At 36.0% G+C, this 24,255-nt stretch overlaps 3 protein-coding genes and 1 long non-coding RNA gene across 4 annotated transcripts; 1 reads left to right on the top strand and 3 right to left on the bottom strand.

Annotated features, from left to right (window-relative positions):
* Positions 1 to 1,081: 1,081 nt before the first annotated feature.
* On the bottom strand, positions 1,082 to 2,731 carry LOC113297153. Its single transcript, XR_003333351.1, has 2 exons — positions 2,120 to 2,731; positions 1,082 to 1,300 (listed from the first exon to the last, which is right to left on the bottom strand). It is a non-coding gene; the product is annotated as an uncharacterized LOC113297153 (long non-coding RNA).
* A 2,961-nt stretch (positions 2,732 to 5,692) lies between these two features.
* Positions 5,693 to 6,979, top strand: LOC113297150 (ethylene-responsive transcription factor 5-like). Its single transcript, XM_026545567.1, has one exon. It carries the CDS (start codon positions 5,782 to 5,784, stop codon positions 6,769 to 6,771), a length of 990 nt encoding a protein of 329 aa, XP_026401352.1. The 5' UTR covers positions 5,693 to 5,781; the 3' UTR covers positions 6,772 to 6,979.
* Positions 6,980 to 11,700: 4,721 nt separating this feature from the next.
* LOC113297151 (ethylene-responsive transcription factor ERF105-like) lies at positions 11,701 to 13,068 on the bottom strand. Its single transcript, XM_026545568.1, has one exon. It carries the CDS (start codon positions 12,938 to 12,940, stop codon positions 11,978 to 11,980), a length of 963 nt encoding a protein of 320 aa, XP_026401353.1. The 5' UTR covers positions 12,941 to 13,068; the 3' UTR covers positions 11,701 to 11,977.
* Positions 13,069 to 14,343: 1,275 nt separating this feature from the next.
* Positions 14,344 to 17,255, bottom strand: LOC113297149. Its single transcript, XM_026545566.1, has 3 exons — positions 16,733 to 17,255; positions 16,343 to 16,633; positions 14,344 to 15,208 (listed from the first exon to the last, which is right to left on the bottom strand). The coding sequence occupies exons 1-3, from the start codon at positions 16,838 to 16,840 to the stop codon at positions 14,618 to 14,620; spliced, it is 990 nt and encodes a 329-aa protein (XP_026401351.1). The 5' UTR covers positions 16,841 to 17,255; the 3' UTR covers positions 14,344 to 14,617.
* Between the last annotated feature and the right edge of the window lie 7,000 nt (positions 17,256 to 24,255).

Genomic DNA, 24,255 nt, shown 5'->3' with positions numbered 1-24,255 from the left:
AATTCATCAGACTCAAAGTCTAAGCATCATTGTTGTCCTGGCATACACCTTATGCTCAATTCATCATAATGATGAATCATAAAGCATATCACATTCGTCATTGAATTATGCTCGAATCATCAAGCTAACACTCAAGTCTATCCAAGTCAACGATTGACCAATTTAATACTCGTCTGCTTTGCATATTTTACACGAGACATCAATCATGTCACATGTGGGATAATTACTAGGGTTTTGGTATGGCGGCCTACAACATGTGCGATGTAGCAATACATCCATGATGAGAAACGTGAGTAATTCAAGCCTGAAGTTGAAGGATTAAATTGAGTAGTGGATGAAAAATCAACCAAGTCTCCCTCACAATGCGGAATTGGTTCAACCACGATTTCCCACTTCCCCACTCTTCCACTCCTCTTCAACCGTCGCACTTACTGAAGATCAATGTTTTAAATACCTCTGCTACAAATGGGTCCCCGACCTATGATATGAACAGATAAGAACTTAACTTAATCCAACTTACAATAGTCTACCATATCAAACACAAAAGTTTTGTCCTGGTCTAACATAGAGAATCATCTTCAAAGAAGTTCAACACATCCATAATCCATCATTTACCATTCATCTCACACATTCTCAGCTTCCCTCCCTACATATCGACCCTTATGCTTCCTTTGTGACCGATTGACTATGGAACGACCATTCCTTGATTTAGGCCGGAGTCCTACAGATTGATCTCCCGAACTCAAAGCACACCCGTGAAGTGCATTTGTTAAAGGTTTTAGACGATTTGCTTGATCGAACAGTTGCCTGCTCCAACACTTTACACAAAAACGCATAAATCGTTTTTACCCGTCGACAATAAAGAAAGCTCAAAGTCGAATCACATAACTTAGGACTGCACATCAGTCGGTCGATGAAGGGTTTTTCCAATATAGACCATCGAACTGCTAGAGTTGGTTTTGGGAATATAAAAACTTTCACTGAACTTCTATTGACTCGGTTCGGTCGGTCTGTCTTCATTTTTCCATAGTTTTGGATGTGAATTAAAAAATTGGTGTAAATAATGAAAAGTAAATCAAACTTTCCAAAGTCAATCAGATTTATAAGATTAAATCAATTCAAATATTATTTCACCAATACAAACACAACTACATGAACATATCGTATCCCATCCCAAATCTTTGATCACAACCAGAAACTTTATCCTTTAATACTGGACTTTCAGGCATGTATCATTCATCTTCAGTTAATTGTAGCTTGAGTTGCAGATGTCTATATATATAGCCTTTACTGAGTAGATCTGCAGATCAAAAAATGGCATGAAAAGCATCATTAAAAACCTAAATATGAAAATCCACCCAATAAAACACCAGCAGAATCGTAAAACAGTTGATAAAGAAAATCTAAAAAAGAAAATGGAAATTTAAATAGAATTCATAATAACAACCAATCGCCAAATCCAAACATCATATGAACCAAAAAGATTGGAGGTAGTAGTCCATTCTTATCATCATGGTCGACAACATCACAATCATGAACATAATAAAAAATATTATTGATTGGGAAAACTACCATGAAAATACAACATCATAATACCTAAAAATGATGTACATCATCTTGAATGTAGCTGTAACTTCTAGTTGATTTACATCTAAGTGAAGCCAAGATTAATTTCTCTAGATCCAGAGGTGGAGGATAGAGAAGGCGAGAGATAGGAAAATAAACAAAACCTGAAAAATGATCTTTATATATCAAGGTTAATATTCACTTATAGGGTGTTTGGACACACATACATAAATTACTTTTTGACTTATTTAAGTCAAAAAGCTGAAAATTAGTATGGGTAACAAGTTTTGAAACAACTTATATAAGCAAAAAAGCTGCTTCAAAACGAAGCCAAATATTTTTGCTTCTTGCTTTTGTGAGAAGTTGCTTCTCCTGGAACAGTAGAATCTAATGGGTCCACTAATATTTTTTTCTTCGTCTTCTTCACCTATGAGTCACGAATCCTTCTCTTTAATCTTACTCCAAAATCATATTGTGAGTTCCACTTTGACGTTTAGATTTATAATGGTAAATTGATTAAAAATAAAAATGAAATCTAAATCATATGACTTACATCTTAGGTGTAAATGGTTAATTTCCCCAAATACAATCTGATCCGATCAGAGAAAGAAGAAGATTTTTTTCTGTTGGTGAAGATGGAGCTGTTGCTACCAGGGGTTTGATTTTGAAATCAAGACAAGAAGGTGTCTCTTTTGCCGTCAATTTGATGGAGGAAATGGTGATGTTGAATGGTAGAGTTGATGACTGTTTGAAATCTATTAAGGTTTTGGAAAGAAGGGTTTCATCTGGAACTCGGATTTGAAGAGAATAAATGAATCTGGAGGTACAAGTTGTATTGCCGTGAACCATGGGCTGTGTAAGAAATGAATGTTGTCTTCCAGGGATTTGTGGTGGTGTCTGAAGGTGTCATGATTCGAATTAGAATAAGAGAAGAAATTGTCACTGCTATATATACAAGTGATTTATGTTAATTCCATTGATGATTGTGGAGAAACGAAAGAGATTAGGAACGATCAGTGAATGGTTTATGGTTGTGTATGAATGAAACTACATGGAAGGAAATTTGGGCTAAGGTATCACAAGTATAAGCTATTTCTACGTTATCAAATTCATGCTCAGTAGGTGTTTGCCCGAGTGACTGTATTAGCAAAATAAATGAAATTGTAAAACGGCATTACGGAATACATTATACCAAAAAAAAATCCTTACCAACATTAGAATTGTTGGTACATTACCAACATCAGAGTTTGTTCATTTTGCTTCCACTATGGAATGAACAAACATGAAAAATGGATGTTCAAACGAACAAATCTGTTGATTTGAACATTGAGTCGGAACATCCAGCACGCGTCTGAGAGAAGGACGCGCGTTCTTGCCAAAAACGCGGGCGTTGGAAGCACCAACGCGCAATCATGCCAAAAACGCCAGAGACATTCCCAGTGACGTCTGCGACTCTTGGATTATCGCCAAGTACAATCCATGAATACTTTATTACTTTTTAATCTTATTTTATCCCACTTTATCTTATTTATCTCACTTCATCCTATTTTATCTCACTTCATCATATTTTATCTCACCTAAATATTATATTTTATTTTTCATCTTTATCCTACAAAATATTTTATATTAAAAAGAAATATCAGTGGGGTCCTAGAAAACCAAATCTGTTCATTTTGTCCTGTTTTACCATAGTGGAGAAACCCATTCGACCATCCACGTGGCTCAACAAAATTTTGAGTTTGTTCATTACCATAGGAACTGCTCTAACTTTTTTAACTTTTCCTGTTTTTGTGTTGCCAAACTTACCTATTAACTTTTTTATTTATAAGTCGAGTAATTGCCAAACTAATTTATCCACTTTTTTGTTTCTCCGAAGTACTTCTGAGAAGTTCAGAAGCAAAAGCACTTCTGCTTCTGGTATCCAAACGCGCATAGTCCAAAGGTCGGTTTCAGCTTGATCAGTCGACTATAATGTTAGTTGCCGCTGAACTATGGACTGATCGGTTTTGAATTCTAGAACTATCGCCTACCATTGGATAATCAGTTAAGTTATGTTCAGATCGGTTTTGGTTGAGCCGACTTCAGGCGTATTTATCGGTCTGGACAGCTTCTTGTGCAGCCTTACATAACTATAACAAGATCTAATTCTCTAATGTCAATGACATGTGCAATGCTGATACAAGCAGCCATTCACACGTAACTATAAGAAGATCTGATTCTATAATGTCAATGACATGCGCAACACAGATACAAGCAGCCATATACAATAGTATAAAAGGATTGAGACATCTCCAAAATAAATAAAAGAATGCACTGATAAAGACAGAGCCCGTGAGTATGAAGGTGGTCAAAAAATATTTGACCTCTGGCGATGGTCCGCCAAAAAATGCACGTGTGAAATTAACAATTCTCATAAATTTGAATCTTCCTCGACCATGTTCATTGCTCCTCATGTGTCTATCTCCCACTTGACATTTTGTTGCTTAACTTTGAATTTTGATCTAATCCTTATCAATTAAAAACATTAATTAATTAGCTTCCCCACGTTTTTATATCGAAATCCTTTCTAGATAACACCCCCTTTCAAAAGCATCTTTCTCCTTTAGAACTGCCCTCGAAGATAGATTCTCCATAAATATTTTTTGGGCAAATTAATAAACTGTCCAGCTTCCGTCCATATAATTAATAAACCGGGCAGAAAATTTTAATCTTTTCTAAAGTGGCCTTTCTGTTAGTTTAGACGTCTGGACCTACCAAATCGGTCTCCCACATTGACTAAGTCAATTATTTAGGATATAATGACTAACATATCCTTATAAGTGCGTAATAATTAAGGAAACCGACATGTAAATCTGCTTCTTCTTCGTTTACGCCTTGTATTTTTGCCATTTCTATCGAAACCAAACCAGAAACACCAGTGAAGTGAAACTTTCGAGGATTAGGATATCACTAAAGAATAAAGTTCGGACTTGTTTGATTATTTAGAAGATTTAATGGTATACCAAGAGTATAACATGGGTCTTCAACTTATTGTTACGGTGAAAGTTGAAATTAAAGGAAGACGAAGAAGAATTGTTATAGTGAAAGTTGAAATTAAAGGAAGACGAAGAAGAAGGTAATTCTTAAATTGAAGCAATATAGGTCTTCAAAAAGAGTAAGTGCATCAAACCCAGTTTTTATTAATCTTTGTATTGGTCGTACTAGATGGCTAATTGCATTAATTTTTTACATGGAGTAGAAATTGAATTTAGGGTTCTTCAAAATTGGGGGTTTATTGATTCATGGTGTTTTTGGTTTCGATCTTGGTTTGTGGTGATCATTCGATGGAATCTTGTTCAAGTATGGTCGCGATTTGGTGGTAGCTTGGTGGTTGCTATTTGTTGCTATGTTGTGGTGCTGGATTTTTCATCTAACCACCATATGCCGTATTAACTCCATAAGCACCGGATAATGATGATGAAAAGTAATGGTTTCTTTTTGTTGTTGATGAAATTGGGTAGTGATGAAATTGATTATGTGATCTTGTATTTATACCATATGTATCAACTTGTTTTGCTACTGGATGGATTGGGTAATTGTAACTTTATATGATTGATAAATTTTTATTTTCAATTTAATCAATTTGAAGTTTGGGATACTTTAGTTTAGAGCTGATTTTGTAGAGATATGTATCATATCAATTTTGCGATGAGCTGAAGGAATTGAAGGTCAGGGAAGAAGATCAGGGAGACGTATCTAGGTTAGTCGAAGTTTTAGGGGCTTTTAAGTCTTCTACAGCTGACACGTTTGAGTTAACTGGGGTTACCCGTTTTTTGAGAAAAGAGGGATGGAAAATGTCAATATCGGCCACTTTATATAAACATTTGAAAAAACGGCCACTTTCTGAAATACATTTCAAAAGCATGGACATTTTGTTAAAAAGCCCATATTTTTTCTAATTATTTTTTCAACCAAATAGCTTTATATTTATTCAAAGTAATAATTAAATAATGACAAAAAATAATGAATGATGACAAAAGATACAAGAAGGTTGCTTCTCGGATCAAGCCAAGAAGCTGCAAGTCACGTCCGAAAAAGAACAGGTATTGAAAACTTTCGCTCCTTTATATATCGCCATTACCGCCTCATCACTTCATTCAATCTACTCCCACATCTCATCTTTCAGCTTCAAGCTTGAAAACAAAATCTATCTAGATCTCAGTAAACACTCTACTAATGGCAACACAAGATGAATCGTCAACTCTTGATCTAATCAGACAACATCTATTAGGTGATTTTGCATCACTTGAAAGCTTTCTCAATGATTTAAGTCCTATTTGTACTCCAAAAATCTCAAGAAATGATTCAATTGAGAAATCGGAAGTGAGCTTGGCTCCTCAATCTGAATTATCTCAAACAGAAACTTCTTCTTCTGTCTCTGGTACTCAACAATCATCTTTATACTCACAAAATTCAGTTTCAAAACCAGATTTTGAATTCTTCTTGAATTTCCAAGAAGAAGACAAAAAAACTACTACTAATATTTTTGAGTTCCAAACCTCAAATGATATGTTCCGATTCGAACAGAAACCACAGATCATTGAATCAACTACTAGTTCTATGAAAGATCGAAGACCTTCATTGAAGAGCATCTCTGTAAATAAACCTAATGTAACGATGATGATGAATTTCGCTGAACAACAAGAAAACAAAAAATCTGTACCAACTAAAACTGTTACCAAACAAAAGAGTCAGACAGATTCAAGAAAATACAGAGGAGTAAGACAACGACCATGGGGGAAATTTGCAGCAGAGATTAGAGATCCAAGCCGTAAAGGTTCTAGAGTTTGGTTAGGTACTTTTGAAACAGCAATTGAAGCTGCTAAAGCATATGATCGTGCAGCTTTTAGGATGCGTGGAAGTAAAGCGATATTGAATTTCCCTAATGAAGCTGGTAAACAAACTGATGAACCAGTAGTGAATTCGAATATCCGGAAAAGAAGAAGAGAAATTGAACCACCAACAGTTGCTAATGAAGAAGTAAAAGTTATCAAGAGGGAGAATTCTCCAGAGATCGAAAGCAAACCTTTAGATTCTCCATTAACGCCTTCAAATTGGATGGCTAATTGGGAAGGGTTCGAAATGGACGGAATATTTGACATTCCTATGTTATCACCGTTATCTCCACATCCTCCTCTTGGTTATCCTCAACTCATGGTTCTATAACGGTAGTTCATGAATGACGTAATGCCTAGTAGGCTCCGTTAGTATTAGGTGAATGAATGACGTATTCTTTTCTTTCTTTACTTTCTTTTTTCTTTATTGTTGTAAATATGCGGGACAGAGTGGTTGTACAGTTGTACTATTGTGCTATCTACCACCTATACCGTCACAAATTTGTTAATTTTTTGAAATGAAATGGCGTTTTGGTACATGCTTTAGTTCTTCAAGCGCTATTGTAGCTTTCTTTGAACTTTGTGACTGTTTTACTCCCTCCTATTATTAAGTGACGTGTTTATTTTTAGATTTCGTCACATTATTAAATGATTTATATCACTAAATAAGGAGATATTCCTAAAATTATAATTTTAATTAATTATAAGAAATATGTATAATTTGATAGGCATGTTTATATTCGTTATCTAGGTGTTTTAAAATGCTTTTCAATGGTATAAAGTTTGCGAACATCTGTGGTGTAGTTTGAAAGATAAATCATTTCATAATTTCACTAGTTATTATCCATAAGGGTGTATAATTGTAAAAAATGATTAAATATGCTATTTTCCCTTGCTTTCCTTAAAAATTGTGCATACTTGAACTAGGTCACTTAATAGTGGTACGGAGGGAGTATTTTTTTACTCGTCCAAGCACAAACACGGCATGGAAATACGAAAGGGAGGAGATAGCAACTATTCATGCTTAAAAAAAAAAGCAACTATTTCTCAGTAATATAGTTGACTCTAGCATAGTCCGCGGGGTTGTGGGCATCTATATTCACATTACTGTTGATAAACTGAAACTGAATTGAACTGAAATCTTTAATCAGACTGTGATGTCGGCAAGATGGTACTTAAATCTCCAAGGAGGGTCTTGAGCACTGGAGTTGGTGAGGTTGATTATCACTTGCGCATCTCCTTCCGCGACGCAGTTGTCCATCCTCTTCTCTTTGGCATACTTCAACATATGGACAAATCACAAGCTTCTGCACATAGCGGTGAGCTTTCATGAAAATAAATAGTCTGACCACCCATAAACCCGCCTTTGTCATTCCTGGCGATACTCCCCACAATATTATCATTGTCTTTTGCAGTGGTATCAACATTCAACTTAGTGATATTAGTAGGCGAAGGAGACCACCTAGGATTATCCTGAATACTAGCGCGATCCGTTATAGATTCATCTACAGAAGTGTAATTCATAGCATTATAGTAGTTGGAGAAAATGAAAGCTGCTTCACCGAGGATTCTTCTAATATATGGGACCCTCTTATAATATAAGCATATTTGATTTCCTTTTAGATCCATATATATATCAAGACTTGGAAATCTGTTTGCAATAGACAAAGCTAGCAAACGTCACAAATTCAGAACACTTAAACTCAGCTAGCCGAGAAGCCTGGATCATTAACCACCTCTCAAGAGCAGTCTTAACCCGATCAATTAAGAAGAGTTTTACATATCTATCTTGATGAATAACAAAGTCTGAGATGAAGAGAACTTTGCGATATCTATCTCGTTTCTGAGAGAGATTACTAAAACTTTGACAATATAAAGAACAAGATCAAGATACACGAACTATCATAATCGGTCTATGTGAAGATTCATATTGACTGATTCTGGTTTTAAGAGCAAATTGCCATTTTCTTATGTTGGTTTTTTAGGCTACAATCGATCGACATGAATGTCAATATCGACTCGATTATAGAGTATGTGATCTTTAAAAATGCGAAGAGGTACAATCGATAGTTATAGTAATATATTTACACGCCAATTGTAGCTTTTAATGCTCTCGAAAAAAAATGAACCAGAATGCCTCATATGATGGCACACGTACGCTGATTGTTCTGGATGTTCTTTAACCATGAAAACCATTGAGAACAACCGGTGGATATTGAGTGTCTCATCCGCCAATTATTATTGACATTCTTCTACTAACCCCAATAATGTCACACTCATAACTATGAATCTAACAAACTAACTTCGCAACTAATTAATCCGGGGAAAATTAACGATTAGCAAAAATAATCGGATAAAAATTTCTAAAATTTCTTCAGGATGACTCTATTTTGTATTTTCTGATAAGCCATTAAAATTTTATGATATCTTGGCCTCAATTTAGCGGGGCATAAATATAAGATAATTAAACTACATTATTGCCGCAACAGTGGGGGTCAACCAAGAAGGCCAAAACAATTTTACCACATATATTACCCTTTCTAAAATATTTGATGACATTTTGAAAAGTCACGTATCTGCATTACTTGAACTAATTTTTGATAATTAGCAATGGTTTATTTCATTTGCAACTTCTATATGAGTTGTAAAATGACTCATGGAGCCTTTTTCTCTTCGACTGATTTTACCCGCGCGTGACCCTCTTTTTCTGGATTATTGAACACAAAATTCTTCGATTTAAATCAAATTTATCTCAATTCCTCCCCGCGCATATAAATTACAATGATTATTAACTATCATGTGTAAGAATTTCGAAGCGAAACGATGTAAAATTGATAAAAATCGAAAAATTAAAATTTTAAGGGCATTTTTATGATATACACCCATTTGATAACCTGTTTTCTAATGTACACCCATTTTTTTTTTGGATATTTCTAATATACACCCGAAATACGAATTCCATCCGTTTTTTGAATAAAACGGCTAACGACCGTTATCTGTGTAGATGTCGTACAACTGTCATCACTTGAAAAAGACTGTAAAACCCCTATGAGACAAACTCGTATCCAGTTCAACCGAGTTAATAACCTAGTCGACTCAGAAAACCGTGCACGTGCACGTCACATGACCTACAACAATAACTGTCATTTTACATGCGGCTTTATCTTGCGCGTTCAAATAAACGGCCACGATTACAACCCTAATTCTTCATCTTTTTCACTGCTATAAGAACCAGTGATGAATCCTAATCCTATTTCAACATTCGATCACACAAATTAGCCATGAATGGAGGCCAAAAAGACTCACAAGTCTGAATCAACACAACCCAAAATGAAAACTTTATATGTATACTTATGTGCAACAAGTTATGTAATAAAAATGCATTTTATATTAAAGTTGTTCAATCCAAACTAACACTAGAGTTTTTCTAAAAAAACAGTGAAATTGTTCAAAACATAAACATTTCCAAGTCTGAATCAACACAACCCAAAAAGAAACAGATCCAAACTTTTTCAAAAGATTAACATTCACATAATCAATTTTCCTTGGTCTTCTTAGCCTTTCACTGTGTCTGAATAGATTGTGTGACAGTTTGTGAAACATATCCATACTTTGGGTGTGTCAAAGTTTGTGTCACCTTCCTCTTGGATGCAGCAGCAACAGCTTTAGATGATTCACCTGCAGTCTTCTTCACTCTCTTTGCTTTACTGGGTTGTGATGGATATGAGAAACTAAAATCAGCTGCATCTACTTGAGTTCTTGGTCTCTTTCCCTTTGGATTTTGTCCAACTTCACCTCCTTTACAAGTTGATTTGTTGTGACCTACTACCTTGCACCTGGAGCATCTTCTAGTCTTCACTTCAACTCTAGGTTCATCATATGACTTTATTCTTTGGTGTAACTACTGACTGCTTCATCTCTGCTTCATACTCATCTTCAGCACACATTACAAACACTTCCAAGTTCAATAAAACCCATTTTATTAGGTACAACCTCATTCCAAAACCTATCAAAATCTTCATCCATCTCTATGTATTCTGGCATTTTTGGGTCATCACCCCACCAATACAGATTAACCCTTTGTCTACTACGAAGCCATAATCTTGTATGGACCATATCCTCAAACATTTTCAGATGAATCAGGTCTCTACATATGTTGGGGAAAGATAGACACAATTTAGAATTTACCACATCAACACTAATATCCCTATACGGAACAATTGCACAGCATAGTAACAAAATCAAATCAATAAATAGCACAACCTGCAATACATAACACTATTTCTGTATTAAAACAAAATCAATTCAATAAATAGCACTATCTGTATAAAACCCCGAATCAAATCAAAAAAATTAGAAAATAAAACCCTAAATCAAATCGAGAATGAAAAATTAAGAAAATTAAACATCTATCTTGATAGCCTCAACTAAAACAGAGATGGGTTCATCAATTAGAGCTTAAAAATCATCATAAACAACATAAAAATAATTAAGGTTTCAGTTCAGGAAAACTCTACCTCTTCCTCTTTTTCTACCCTGGTATTTTCTTCATCACGTCGTGAAATCTTAATAGATTCTTATACTAGTTAGGAAATCGTTGATTTTGCTACAAAAACTCAATTCATATCTCATGAACCTAGACCAACAACAGCAGAAATACAGAGAAGAGAATAAAAAGAATGAAAATGAAATCTTATCTTTTGTCTGTGCGTTTTGTTTCCGAGTTATGGGTAAACCCGTAATTTTGTAAGATAAAAAGATCTCTATCGTCCATTCCAATCACTAGATATATGGCTAGATGTGTGTTTGTTGTTAGCTAACGTTTTTATGGATGATGGGTGTATATTAGAAATATCCAAAAAAACGGGTGCATATTAGAAAACAGGTTATCAAATGGGTGTATAATGGAAAAATTTCCAAATTTTAATCGTTTTTTCATTATTATTAAAATTTAAACCAAAAAATTCTTTGATCATGGTCGATATTTTTTGGAAAAAAAAATCGATTTATGAGAGATATTATGATTAAGAGCTATCTACTGCAAAAAAATTTGAAGGAAAACTTAAATCGATCTGTTCTGGATTTTTTTTTTCTTTTTCGAAACTCAATTTTGAAGACCGTAAAAGTGTGACGAACAAATTACACGACCATGAATGTCTACCTTTGGTCGGCCAATTATAATTTCAAATACTAACTTCTTTATTGGGAGAACTAATTTCGTGCTTTTCTCTTTGCTGTGGTCCGATATAGTTTTGTTATTCATGTAAACTTTTTTTGTTGAAGCAGTTACTGCATTCCTTGTGTATATTTAACATAACTCGGACAAGATTTTTTTTTGGATTTTTGACTCCATAACTCGACAAGATAATCAAGTTAATAAAGAGGATTTTCATTCCAAAATTTTAAAAATTAATAAAACAAATAATTAACGGTAGGTGTGTGAACTTCAACCACGCTCTGCCGTTTATATACAATCACCAGCAATACATCATTCGTCCATCCTCATTTTTAACGGAGTTTTGAAACGCCGTTAAAACTCATATCACCATAAGTTGGGGAAAACCAAAAGCAGGTAATGGAGATAACAGAGGAACATCAAAAATATCGTTAACTTCGATACTCTCCCAATTAGCCATCCAATTTGTATGAGTTAATGGAGAACTAGTAGTTTGGGTTTCAGCTTCCAAAGGATTTTCCGTCTTAATAAGTTTATTAACTTGTTCATGAACAAGTGATGGTGGTTGAATTTCTCTTCGTCTTTTCCTTGAATTGGAATTCACTACTGGTTCATCGATTTTTTCACCAGCTTCAAGAGGGAAATTCAAGATTGCCTTGCTTCCACGCATCTTAAAAGCTGAACGATCATAAGCTTTAGCAGCTTCAATAGCTGTTTCAAAAGTGCCTAACCAAACTCTAGAACCTCCACGACTTGGATCTCTAATCTCTGCTGCAAATTTCCCCCATGGTCTTTGTCTCACTCCTCTGTATTTCCTCGTATCTGTCTGATTCTTTGGTTTCGTAACGGTTTGAGTTTTTACCGTTTTTTGCTTTTCTTGTTCAGAACTGAAACTGATCATCGTCATCAAATTAGGTTTATTAACAGAAACCTGTAGTGAAGGCTTTCGATCTTTAGTAACAAAACTCGATTCCGAACTCATATTTGATTCACTGATCTGAGGTTTGGTTTCGAATTGAAAGAAATCATCAAAGACAGGACTCTTCTTATCTTCTTCTTCTTCGTCAAATGTTAAGTAATCGAGGAAATCGAAATCTGGTTTTGACACTGATGATTGAGAGTACAATGATGATGAAGATGATTGGAAACTATCTGTAGTAGATAGAGAAGAAGAAGAAGTTTCAGATCGAGAAACCGTAATTTCTGATGAAGTAGATGGACAAAGTGGAGTCATATCATTGAGAAAGCTTTCGAGTGATGCGAAATCACCTAAGAGGTGTTGCCTGATAACATCAAGTGTTGAAGCTTCATCTTGTGTCGCCATTAGTGTAGAGTTTTAGATACAGAGTGAAACTGAGAAAGAGAAATTTGGATTGGATTGGATTGGATTGTATTGAATTGAAGTGAGAGTTGAGAGTGGATGGAAAGAAGTGAAGACAAATGGATATTTAAAGGAGCGAAATATAGTTGGGGCGTGGTCTTCAGAAAGTAGTCTTTTAGAGGAAACAAGGTAAGTTCCTTCCCTGGTCTCACCAAGAAGTAACCTTTTTCTTCTTTTACCTTTTCCAACAATTTTTAGATTTTGAGCAAATATTGATTTATCTATTCCACGTCAGATTTTGCATTCAGCCGTTATGGTCCGTCCGTATCTAGGATACTGCCAAAGTGCACGAAGGCTTTACTTAATTTTTGGCACGTGAATACAAACAACGTTGCCTGTCGGCAATTCTTTTTTTTTTCTATCAAAATGATATGCTATGATTTACTGGATCTGGATTCTTACACACTTTCAGTTTGTTGAAATTAGTTGAAATTAAGGTTGAGGTTTTTGGACGAAGTTCCGAAGTGGTGGCGCCACCATATCAAATGCCAAGCTAGCAAGTGTTTATTTTTTAAGCAGGTACTTAAATTTTTGTTTAGCAAGGTTAAGTGCAAAGAATCCATGGCGACATGTGACTTCCAAAAGGAGAAAGGAAGAATTATTATCCAAATCCGATTAAAATAATAAAGAAAATTGAATTGGAAACGTGGGTATTGATTTAGATATAGGTAAGAAACAAAAGAATGTCAAGTGGGGGAGAATGATCAAGTGGGATGAGATGTCAAGTGGGAGTGGATACAGATGAATATGGACCTAGAAATTTCTTAGATGAGCCAAGATTTAATTGATTGATGTTAATGTTTTCAACTTTTCCTAGCACAATGTTATCAGCAAACAAGAATCAGGTTAACTTGGATTAAAAAAAAGTCAAGTTTCGAAACCAGTTCACATCAAAGTTACTGTTTTACGGTTACATTTTTTGTTGCCGTTCCAGGGAGAAACTCTTAGCTAAAATCAATTCGACGAATGGTTCTATCATTCCTTTAAATGGCCAAGTGACCCTTTACGTAATCCATGTTTGAAAATCAAACATCTCAAGCCTATATCTTTGTGGAAATGAACATGTTTTAGTTAGTTCTTAAAGATGTATATGTAAGTATCCGATTTTTGTGACTCAAATTGTGTATGTGGTCAATTTTTAAGCACTTGTAATTTAGTAACAGCAGAGATTGAGAATCTCAAATTTCTGCCATAAAACAAGTGACTTCGGAGCTCTCAAAGTCGGTTTCAGATTATCTTTTTTTATCCTTTTCAATAATCTTCCGCGGTTTTGTTTTTATAAAATTGTGATTGCTCACATGCTTAAAATGGTATTAAGTTTGAAGTTTTTCTGTCAAAATCTTCCTTCGATCGTTGAAGCATTCTTGATATTCACAAGTAATAGTATTCTACAAGTAAACTTACATATAACCAAGATAATTTGGTTTCGAAGAGTTAACGGGTTCACCTAGCAGGATATTCCAAAACAAATCTGCTAATAAGGCTGCTAAAAGCCGGAACCGTATTTGGGGGCTTCATTATCTGTTTACCTCATCGATACTTCTAATATGTGGAGACAATAACTGTCTATATTATAGAAACATCACTTTCCCAAGGGGCTTTCAAAATATAATTTGACAACTAACCAATATCCAAATTTTCGATGATTTCAAAATGCATTTGCAAATTCCGAGGCTGATCAGTAAAATATATCCTTTTCACAGCCTGTAGTCTGCCTTCAGTTTCCAGCTCTGCATCTTGAAGCAACTGAAATAGTTTTTCCATTTCATCCCGGATCCATTCCCGTCTGTTATCACACCACTGCCTTGGAGTTCCATGAAGCACAAATCGAATTCCAGCAACTCCTACGAGCACCCGCTTAACAATTCTTTCAATCACTAAACTATCAGTAAGATATGCACCAGTAGAGTTTAAACCCGCATCCACATAATGGAATTGAGAGATGCTATTTAAGAGCTCCTCTTTTGAATTCGGTACAATTTGATTTTCTCCATGGATTTCATAAGTACTTACTGCCCTTGAATCCTCTCGTTTTTTGGTTCCTATTTCCAGTGTTTCAAGTTTTGAGAAAGCAAGTTCACTAACCAATTGATTAAGTACAGTGCCGCCCTTGCTAAAGCCAAAGATGATCGTCTTCGGTTGATTGAAACATGATGCATCGTCGCCTAGAGTTGGCACATGTTCTTGTTTTCCTAAAATCTGTCTTTTGGCCTGTTCATGAACAAAAAAAAAATGTTTCATAAAAAATACAATTGAAGCTTGACATAAATCTCAACACCCAAATCTCATGCATTTTCAAAAATCAAATGTGGATTATAGAGATTCATTCCAACCCTTAGACCACTACGGAGACCTTCACCACCCCTTCACAGCCTATGCCATGTCAGTGTGAAGAGGAGACTGTCTGCTGCCGCTGTGAAGATGTGAAGGTTGAAGCGCTAAATGATTTAACGCTCCATGCGCTAAACCATTTAGCTCTCTACTTTTAACCCCTGGATCCTCAAGGGTGGGCCAACCATAAAAAGCAACCAATTGATATAAAAATGGGGAGCAAAATGGTTTAGCTCTAAAGTCATTTTTTGGAGGGCTAAACCATTTAGCACTCCACACAAATGCAGAACTCAGTTGGGTAGTGCTTCTTGAGGCCACACTTTTCAGCTGTGAACTGGCATGTACAGAGCCAGCCATAGTGGATAGATAGAGCGAACTTCAAGACCCAAATTACTGTTTCACCTAAAGGGATACTGTACAATAATATGTAACAAAAAGAACATTTACTACCACAACTTACTCTGTTCTACTAGACTACCACAACCTCTCGACCAAGTTTTACCACAAGACGAGATTCTAAGTCCAAACAAATAAATTTAAGCTTTTGAATGAAATTAAATTACAAGATCAGATTTTTGTCAATCTTAAACCTAAGAGATTACTGATCAAAAAGAAGATGGCATGGAATGATAACCGGATTGGGAAGTTGTACAAGCTTTATTCTTTTTAATAAAATCAAGAGAACCTAAGCAATGTTCATCTTAAAGAGACAAGAAGATGACCAAGCATGGTGACGCAACCTAATTCGCCAGCTCCAACTAGTTAACCATTTGAAGCATAATCTCATTTAGGGATAATCCAAAACCATTTGAAGCATAATCTCATTTAGAGATAATCAATAAGTTGAGTCCAAAAACAATAAACAGAACTTATCAACTTAACCACATGGGTGACCAGATAAATAATCGAAAAACAGCTAGACATGATGTATGAGTATGACACACTGCAATCTTATCAGCAAGAACTTAGAAACATACAGTTTAATAATGCCCAAAGAAACCTAAAGAGCAATACCTCTTTGAGAGCTCTCAATAAGAGAAGGCTGGTCGACGCAGAAGATGGAAACCCACTTGGATCATAAGACTTAGGTTCTCCATAAGAATTAATAGACCCAAAGAATTCATTATAGACAGCAAAAGGTCCATTAAAATTAGATGCTTCAATAACCCAAACATTAACAGAGACACCCAATTTTGAAACAAGAATATCAGCAATGTTTTGCAAGTTGGAAAGTCTTTCAATTACCGCATTTCCAGTTCTTTGAATTTTGTCTCCATTGAAAAATATCGCATTTGTAGTTGGCACCTAGCATTTAAGAAAATATAATTGAAATTGAAATTTGGGTCTCGATTCAATCGACGAGTTTGAATCAACAAAATGGAATAGAGAGGGAAATAAACTTACAGTTAGGGTTTTGGAAGAGGATGAGAAGCAGAGAGAAACTGCAATCTTGAAGTAATATCTAGAATCAGGGTTTAAGGAAACCCTGAGAACACCATTCCAACGGTCCATTCCTCCCTTAAAGTTTAACACCTAGAGCAAATGGAGCACACAATAATTTGTCAGTTCAACTTTTAATTCTTTGATACTTGCTGCTCGGAAATAACCGATAATATCATCATAGCTCGTGAACTCCATCCCTCCATGACAACTCTTAAAGCCGAAAAGGAATTCTTAGTTTCCTTTTTAGCTTTGAAATTAGAACTGCCCAAATGACCTTGATCTTTCTTCAAGCACAGTTGGTTTTTGGCTTCCACGCGTCAAAAACCCAACTATTCACGCAGCCGTGTGTTTTTACCACCTCATTCTTTACAACTCTTCGATGTTCTCTCGATGCCGATCCTTTAGGTCTCCAAACTCCAAAGACATCCGTAGGAGCAAGGGATTGAGTGGTATTAACACTCATTCACTTTGGAATGGAAAGAGAGACCGAGAGAAGGAATGCGTTTTCGACAAATGGAAAGCTATTTTACACCCTAAAAGACACATGATTAGACGCTTGCAGGAAGAATCCGTTGAAGAGAGGTTTATTATCGGTCGATTACAGGGGTTCCTATGGACTCAATAAATCAAAAATATATGTTCATTTTGATCCCATTATAGACTCAACAAACATGAAAAACGGATGGGCAAACCAACAAATTTGTTGGTTTGTTGAATGAGATGGAAGAACAGGCACGCGCTTGATGGAAGGTAGGGCGGTTGTGGCACACATACTGGCGTTTGAGTCAAAATCGCTCGTATTTGCTTCACACGCCAACGTTTGTACTGAATCCTCCAGCGTTTGACACTAAATCGCCAACGACTAAATCTAGACGGCTGAAAATCCTTGTCATCCAATGGTTTGAATTTTGAGTTCTATAAATACTCCCCATTTCAACTCCAAATTCACACATCTAGTCTTCTTTACTCTTCTTCTCTGAGCTTAAAAAAATTCTTCAATTCTTCAATTCTCTGAGCTTAGAAAATGTCTCATTCCTTGTTAGTTCGGCGAGCTCCGTATACTGAAGAAGAAGATGAATCTATCTGCAGAAACTATGTTCTTTTATTTACTCAGCTTGCTTCAGCAAACTATCCATGGATGAATTTCTGGGCGGTTATTCACGAGGGATTCTGCAGTGACGCACGTAATTCGAATCGTCGTGCTATATGCGAAACAGAAAATCGTTTTGGTACAATTAAGAAAGAAGTAAATGAGTTTGTAGCTTTAACTATGTAAGTCAATCGATATAGACTGAGAGGTGAAACTGATGCTGAGATGGTAACAAGATCTTTGGTTGAATGGCGAAGATGGAAATATGTGACCTTTCGTTTCGAAATCCTTAAGGTGTTGAACAATTTCAACCCCTTCTTTGTAGTTGTTGTTCCACTTAGTACTTCTCATCAGTGAAGCTAATGTAAAACACTTAATTTTAAACATATGTAGTTCAGTGATTGTAAAACGCTTAATGTTAAACATATGTAATTTCATTTAAACAAACCGTCGTACTTTTTAATTGATTAAAACTAGAATTACAAATGCAACATCATAATTAAAAATTACAATCTCTCTAACGTCGCTCATCGTTAACTCGCTCATCGTTATCTTCTAGGCCTGGAGTCAACCATTTTCCAAGGCCTGTGATATCCCCACTTACCAACATATTGCTAAATTTCCATAAGGGGAAAAAGCTGGTTGAAGAACATGAGGCGATTGGAAAGCACTCGTTTGTTGGAAAGCACTCGGTCCTCCAAGCATATAAAATGTTTGTTGTTGTGGTGGTGGTGTAACAAAGTAGCAAGCATAATTTGGGTTGTAGGGAGAGAATGATGATGAAATGCGCCTAGGATCTGGCCGAATTACTTGAGGTTGAGATACAAGCACAGTTTGTGGTGAAGTATTGTGCCGTACTTGTGGTGAAGTTGAAAAAGCGGGGGTACAACAACCACACCCAATATTTTGCTTAGAAATCTGTATGGACTAACTTCAATATAATTTTAATAGAATCAACTAGACAATCATACTCAATCTTAATAAAAGTATATCAAAGAGTTATATCTCACTTTGTCAATTCAATACTTACTCAAGCAAATAGAAAGTTGCGAGTCTAATTAAATACAAGAGAAATCACTTGAACGGTACCAAAAACCAATGTTCAAGGATCAATCAATTTCAATCAACAACCAAAGTTTGGATTTCCCAATTGATCGATTCAACGCACAACCTGTGATATTTCAATTATATGACAAAATATAATGCGGAAAAGAAATAACACAGACACAAGAAGTTTTGTTAACGAGGAAACCGCAAATGCAGAAAACCCCCGGGACCTAGTCCGGATTGAACACACACTGTATTAAGCCGCTACAAACACTGGCCTACTACAAACTAACTTCGGTCTGGACTGTAGTTGAACCCCAATCAATCTCACACTGATCCAAGGTACAGTTGCGCTACTTAAGTCTCTGATCCCAGCAGGATACTATGCACTTGATTCTCTTAGCTGATCTCACCCACAACTAAGAGTTGCTACGACCCAAAGTCGAAGACTTTAATAAACAAATCTGTATCAAACAGAAAAGTCTACGGTAATAGATAAATCTGTCTCCCACAGAAATATCTACGAGTTTTTGTTCCGTCTTTTGATAAATCAAGGTGAACAGGAACCAATTGATAACCCGGACTTCTATTCCCGAAGAACAGCCTAGAATTGTCAATCACCTCACAATAATCTTAATAGACTAGCGAAAGAAGATATTGCGGAATCACAAATGATGAGACAAAGATGTTTGTGACTTCTTTTATATCTTGCCTATCGGAAAAATCAATCTCAAGCCAATCTTACGATTGTACTTAGTACGATAGAAACAACAAGATCAGATCACGCAACTACAAAGAAAATAGTTGGGTCTGGCTTCACAATCCCAATGAAGTCTTCAAGTCGTTAACCTACATGGTCTCGGTAGAAACCTAAGGTTAAAGGATCATCGAATCTAGCTTATACAACTAGTATCACACAGGAGGTGTGGGGATTAGGTTTCCCAGTTGCTAGAGTTCTCCTTTATATAGTCTTTCAAATCAGGATTTGCAATCTAAGTTACCTCGGTAACAAAGCATTCAATATTCACCGTTAGATGAAAACCTGATTAGATTCAAGCTAATATCTTTCAATCGTTAGATCGAAACTTAGCTTGTTACACACAAATGAAATGCACGTTTTAGGTTTGTCTAACCGTACCCAAACATGTACATTTAGTTGGTTCAACAATAGTTAACCAAATGGTTAGCCATATGAGCACTTTCATATCAACCATATTCTTCTTTACCATAACTAGTTCAAATGACTCAAATGAACTAGTTAGAGAGTTGTTAAATTGCTTAGATCTTATAGAAGTATACAAGACACAATCGAAGCAAAACCGATTTGATTAAATTGAATCGATTCATGAACTTTATAGCCACGGTTTGCAATTATGCATTCCTTAGTTTTTATAAGTTTAAGTTCACGAATAATCGTTTTTAGAAAATAACCAACCTAAGTACGCGGACTGGTAGGCGGACTTAAGTACCCGGAATAAGTTTGTTTTCAGTTCACAAACTCCAACAAATTTTCACGGGACGTGAACTTCCGATGGTGCGCGTACTGGTACGCGGACTTTAGTTCCGGTTTTGCTGAGCAGCAAAGTACGCATACTTTGGTTCAAGGAATAAGGACTTACACACGTATGAGTTATCACACAATGTTTATATCCAACAATGTTTATATATTCTAAACTCTCATTTCAATCATTGAAACATTTTTATAGGACGTTATATAGTTGTTGTTCACAAACCATTTTTCGTCAAAGCAATTTTCAAGTAATTAAAACTTAATATGACTTTCGTCACTAGTAAAGATGAACTTGGCCAAGGAGAAAGCTTGTCAACACATATTTCGAGAAATGGATAAGCGAGATAAACTCGGCTCGAAATAGCAAATGTGTATAATCATAGTCTATATAGCAATACGACTTTTCTCTCAAGATAGGAGATAGAGTAGATAGACTTTTGAGTGATAGATAAGTTCATGTCTCCACATAACTTTTAGTCGATGAAGTTCCACCAGTTCCTTGAGTAGTTCTTCGTCTTTGTATGATGATCGCCATGGAGTCTAGAGCTCAACTACACTTTCTATCCTAGTCCGAGACTTAGCTATAAGTAGACTAGAAATCAAGACTTATAGTTTTGATCACTAACATTGACAAACATGCTTGAGATAGCAACGCATGCGAGTTCGACCGAGCAGTGCTCTAACAGAAGTACTATGTCGTACTTGTGTTTCTCCCACCACTGTATTATCATTATCGTGCCAGATCTGTTGCTCCTGGAGGAATCAGAAGACTGTGACGCCCATCATCATTTACAGTTGGACCCAATCCAAATATTGTGTTTGTCTGCCATTTCTGACAGACATCCAAGTGTATATCCCTCATTTGCTGACAGCCAATACATATCGTTCAGTTGTCTCTTCAATTCTTCGTTACTGGCATCCACATTGTGGTAAGGATAAACACGTTCTGTAGCTTGGGAAACAATGTGGATCGTGGTTGGCTCACCTTGTGAAGTAATAGTTGGCATCTCCCAACGAATTTCGGGCATATTTGACGAAGATGATGAAGAACTTGCACCCGTGGTGGGATAAGTCATAAAGCATGGCTCTTTTGGAGGTAGCTGGCTAGGAACGATATTTGCATCATGAGCCACGCGTGATAACCCTTGGAAATCAAACCCATAGATGTGCATGTTGTGTGTCCCAATTACAGGCTTCACAATCGACATGTACCAGGTGACATACTCCGCTTCATCAATATTCCTCTTTCTATTTAGTTCATACCTCTCCTAATTGATTCTTCTCAGCCGATCAAAATCTGATGCAGAGGTTTGCATCTGTGGTGGCGGGTTAATTGAAATTGCATATATACCTTGTATTTGGTACTGCAGTCTTTCTTCCAGGTACCAAACCCCAGTATCCAAATCTGGAGTGTAAAAAACAACTCTACAGAGTGAATAATCAAGAATACGTTCACCATCATTACCACCATACTAAGGAAAATCAATGTAAGGGTGAAAAACAACATTCTTGTGGCTCCGAGTCATCTATTGAAACCTATGAACAAAACTGGAACCCGGGACGTCACTGCCAGTGTCCTTCGCCTAGTTGGTCAAGACGTACATGTACAAGATTAGAAATCTATGTGTATCGTCTTTAAGGGTTGGTTTACCGACACGGAAGTAGGTATACCACCATTATTGAAAATTACCCCATAATTTTAGTATTTTGACTTAATCTACATTTGTTTATAAAAATTATTTAAATGTAATAATAATAACTTTGATATTTACCTCTATAATGCCCCAAAAACCAATGAAGTTAGGTATACCAATGGACGCTTGATCCAGCCCACAATAAATTTCTGCTAAAATTGCAGAGCCTCAGTCATAATATGGTGCTTTGTCAAGATCTTCTAACGCTTCAAGCCAACCAACATGAGAAACAAAAGTTGAGTTTGGAAAGAATGTCTGGCCTAGTACCCATGAGATAAACACTTTTTTGAGTTCAGGATAGTCATCTACATTTTCTGAGTTTCTGTTTTGGTTAAGGAAAAGCTTCAACGCTGAACATAATAACCCGCCTCCTTTCAATTCTTTATGATCTTCAGGTATATTTGCTTCTATAAACGAGGAAAGAAACGTCTGTCATTTACTATTTGATAGCCATTCGTCTTGATTGTATGGTATATGATCTCCCATTCCACTTGGGATCCCACAAATGAAATACAAATCAAGGGGTGTAATTCCTATTACAGGACTAATATCAAGTAATAATTATTTAAAAAATAAAATTTAAGTTAATTTAAACAAACTTACCAATTTCAAAATCCAAAAAATGGAACGTGTGCGTCGTCGGCCACCACCTTTCTATGAATATTTTCGTAATTCTGTTGTTGTGTCTTTTATGCTTCACACTGTAAAGCGCATGTCAGGGATATCTGTCAACCCTTACTCGGACGGGAGGGGGTAGACCATCATAAATAACCTTTAAGTCATAAAATACACCTCTCATTCTATAGAAATTCTCAGACCGCTCTTGATGCCCCGAAACATGACCTTGGACTAATGACGGAGCAGCAACGACACTCGGCGAAGCAAACTCCGCTTTCCGATTTTGAGAATAATCTACACCTGTGGCAGGCCGCGGTACCGATTCATTTCTTCGATCTCTTCTCTTCTTTACAGTATTGACCGCTTTTCTTATTAAGTTGCTCATATTGTATCAAAAAAATTGGTTTAGAAGAGTTTTAGAAGAAGGAAATAGTAGTGGTGTGACTGAAAATGAATTCAATTGAAGGAATTTATAGTTTTGAAAATTATACCGTTGAAAATATGGACGTTGAATAATTGACCGTTGGCGATTTAGTTTCTCACGCCCGCGTTTGTGTGACAAATGCCAGTATTTGTGTCTTGCACGCCCGTGTTTGTGCTACCAATGTCGCGTCTAACGTTAACACGCCACGTGTAACCTACACACGCGAGTGGGTGTCCCCAATCCTGGCGCTTGATGATCAACCGCCCACTTCTGTTCCCATAGTGGAGAAACCTTTTTAGCTATCCACCTGGCTCAACAAAAATTTGGGTATGTACATTACCATAGGAATTTCCCTTAAGGGAGAAAAAATCATTGAAGTGGCTGATCATGTTCATGTGCCTCCCTATCCCATTTCTAATTTTATTTTATTTTATTTTTTGTGTGTGTTTATCTTTTAGGAGTTGATCATGTGCCATTCAGCACAATTTTTTTCGAAAGTGGTTGATTATGTGCCTTTTCCGTCTCTATTGTGACATACTCCTTCGTATGAAAGATATTGGCTAAATGAATGAGCATTCTCGTTCCATAATAGTACTTATTCTGTTGTTTTTTTAATCAAACTCCTTCACTTTGAGTGTTCTCATTCCACTACCCATGCTTCTAGGTCAGCTCCTCCGTTACTTGTTTTTAATTTGCATGGAGACTTTATCCCTCCTATTTTTTAAGGCTATTTCTCAAAAATAAATATCCGACATCAAAAGTAACAAAGATTCCTTGACTATTTTCCACTTTTTCTATCTAATTACGAATATTTCATCTTCACCAAAGTGAGCTCATTATCTTCTTAACATTCTCTTCACATTTGATTCTATAACTGGCCAAATGATTAATATCCAACAATCTATGATTTATTTCAGTCAGATTCCCATCACAAGCACCGCAAAATTATTTCAAGAATCCTTAAAGTTCTTCATATTTTAAAGAAGGACAAATGCGTAAGCACTCCTCCACTTTTTGGAAAAAGCTATCAGACCAACTTTGAAATTCTTCTCCAAAACTATTACTCCACTCTTCAAGGTTGGAAATCCAAACTTCTTTGTT

Source organism: Papaver somniferum, chromosome 7 (assembly GCF_003573695.1).
Source record: "Papaver somniferum cultivar HN1 chromosome 7, ASM357369v1, whole genome shotgun sequence".
Classification (NCBI taxonomy): domain Eukaryota; kingdom Viridiplantae; phylum Streptophyta; class Magnoliopsida; order Ranunculales; family Papaveraceae; genus Papaver; species Papaver somniferum.
This window is presented reverse-complemented; position numbering and strand designations above follow the sequence as displayed.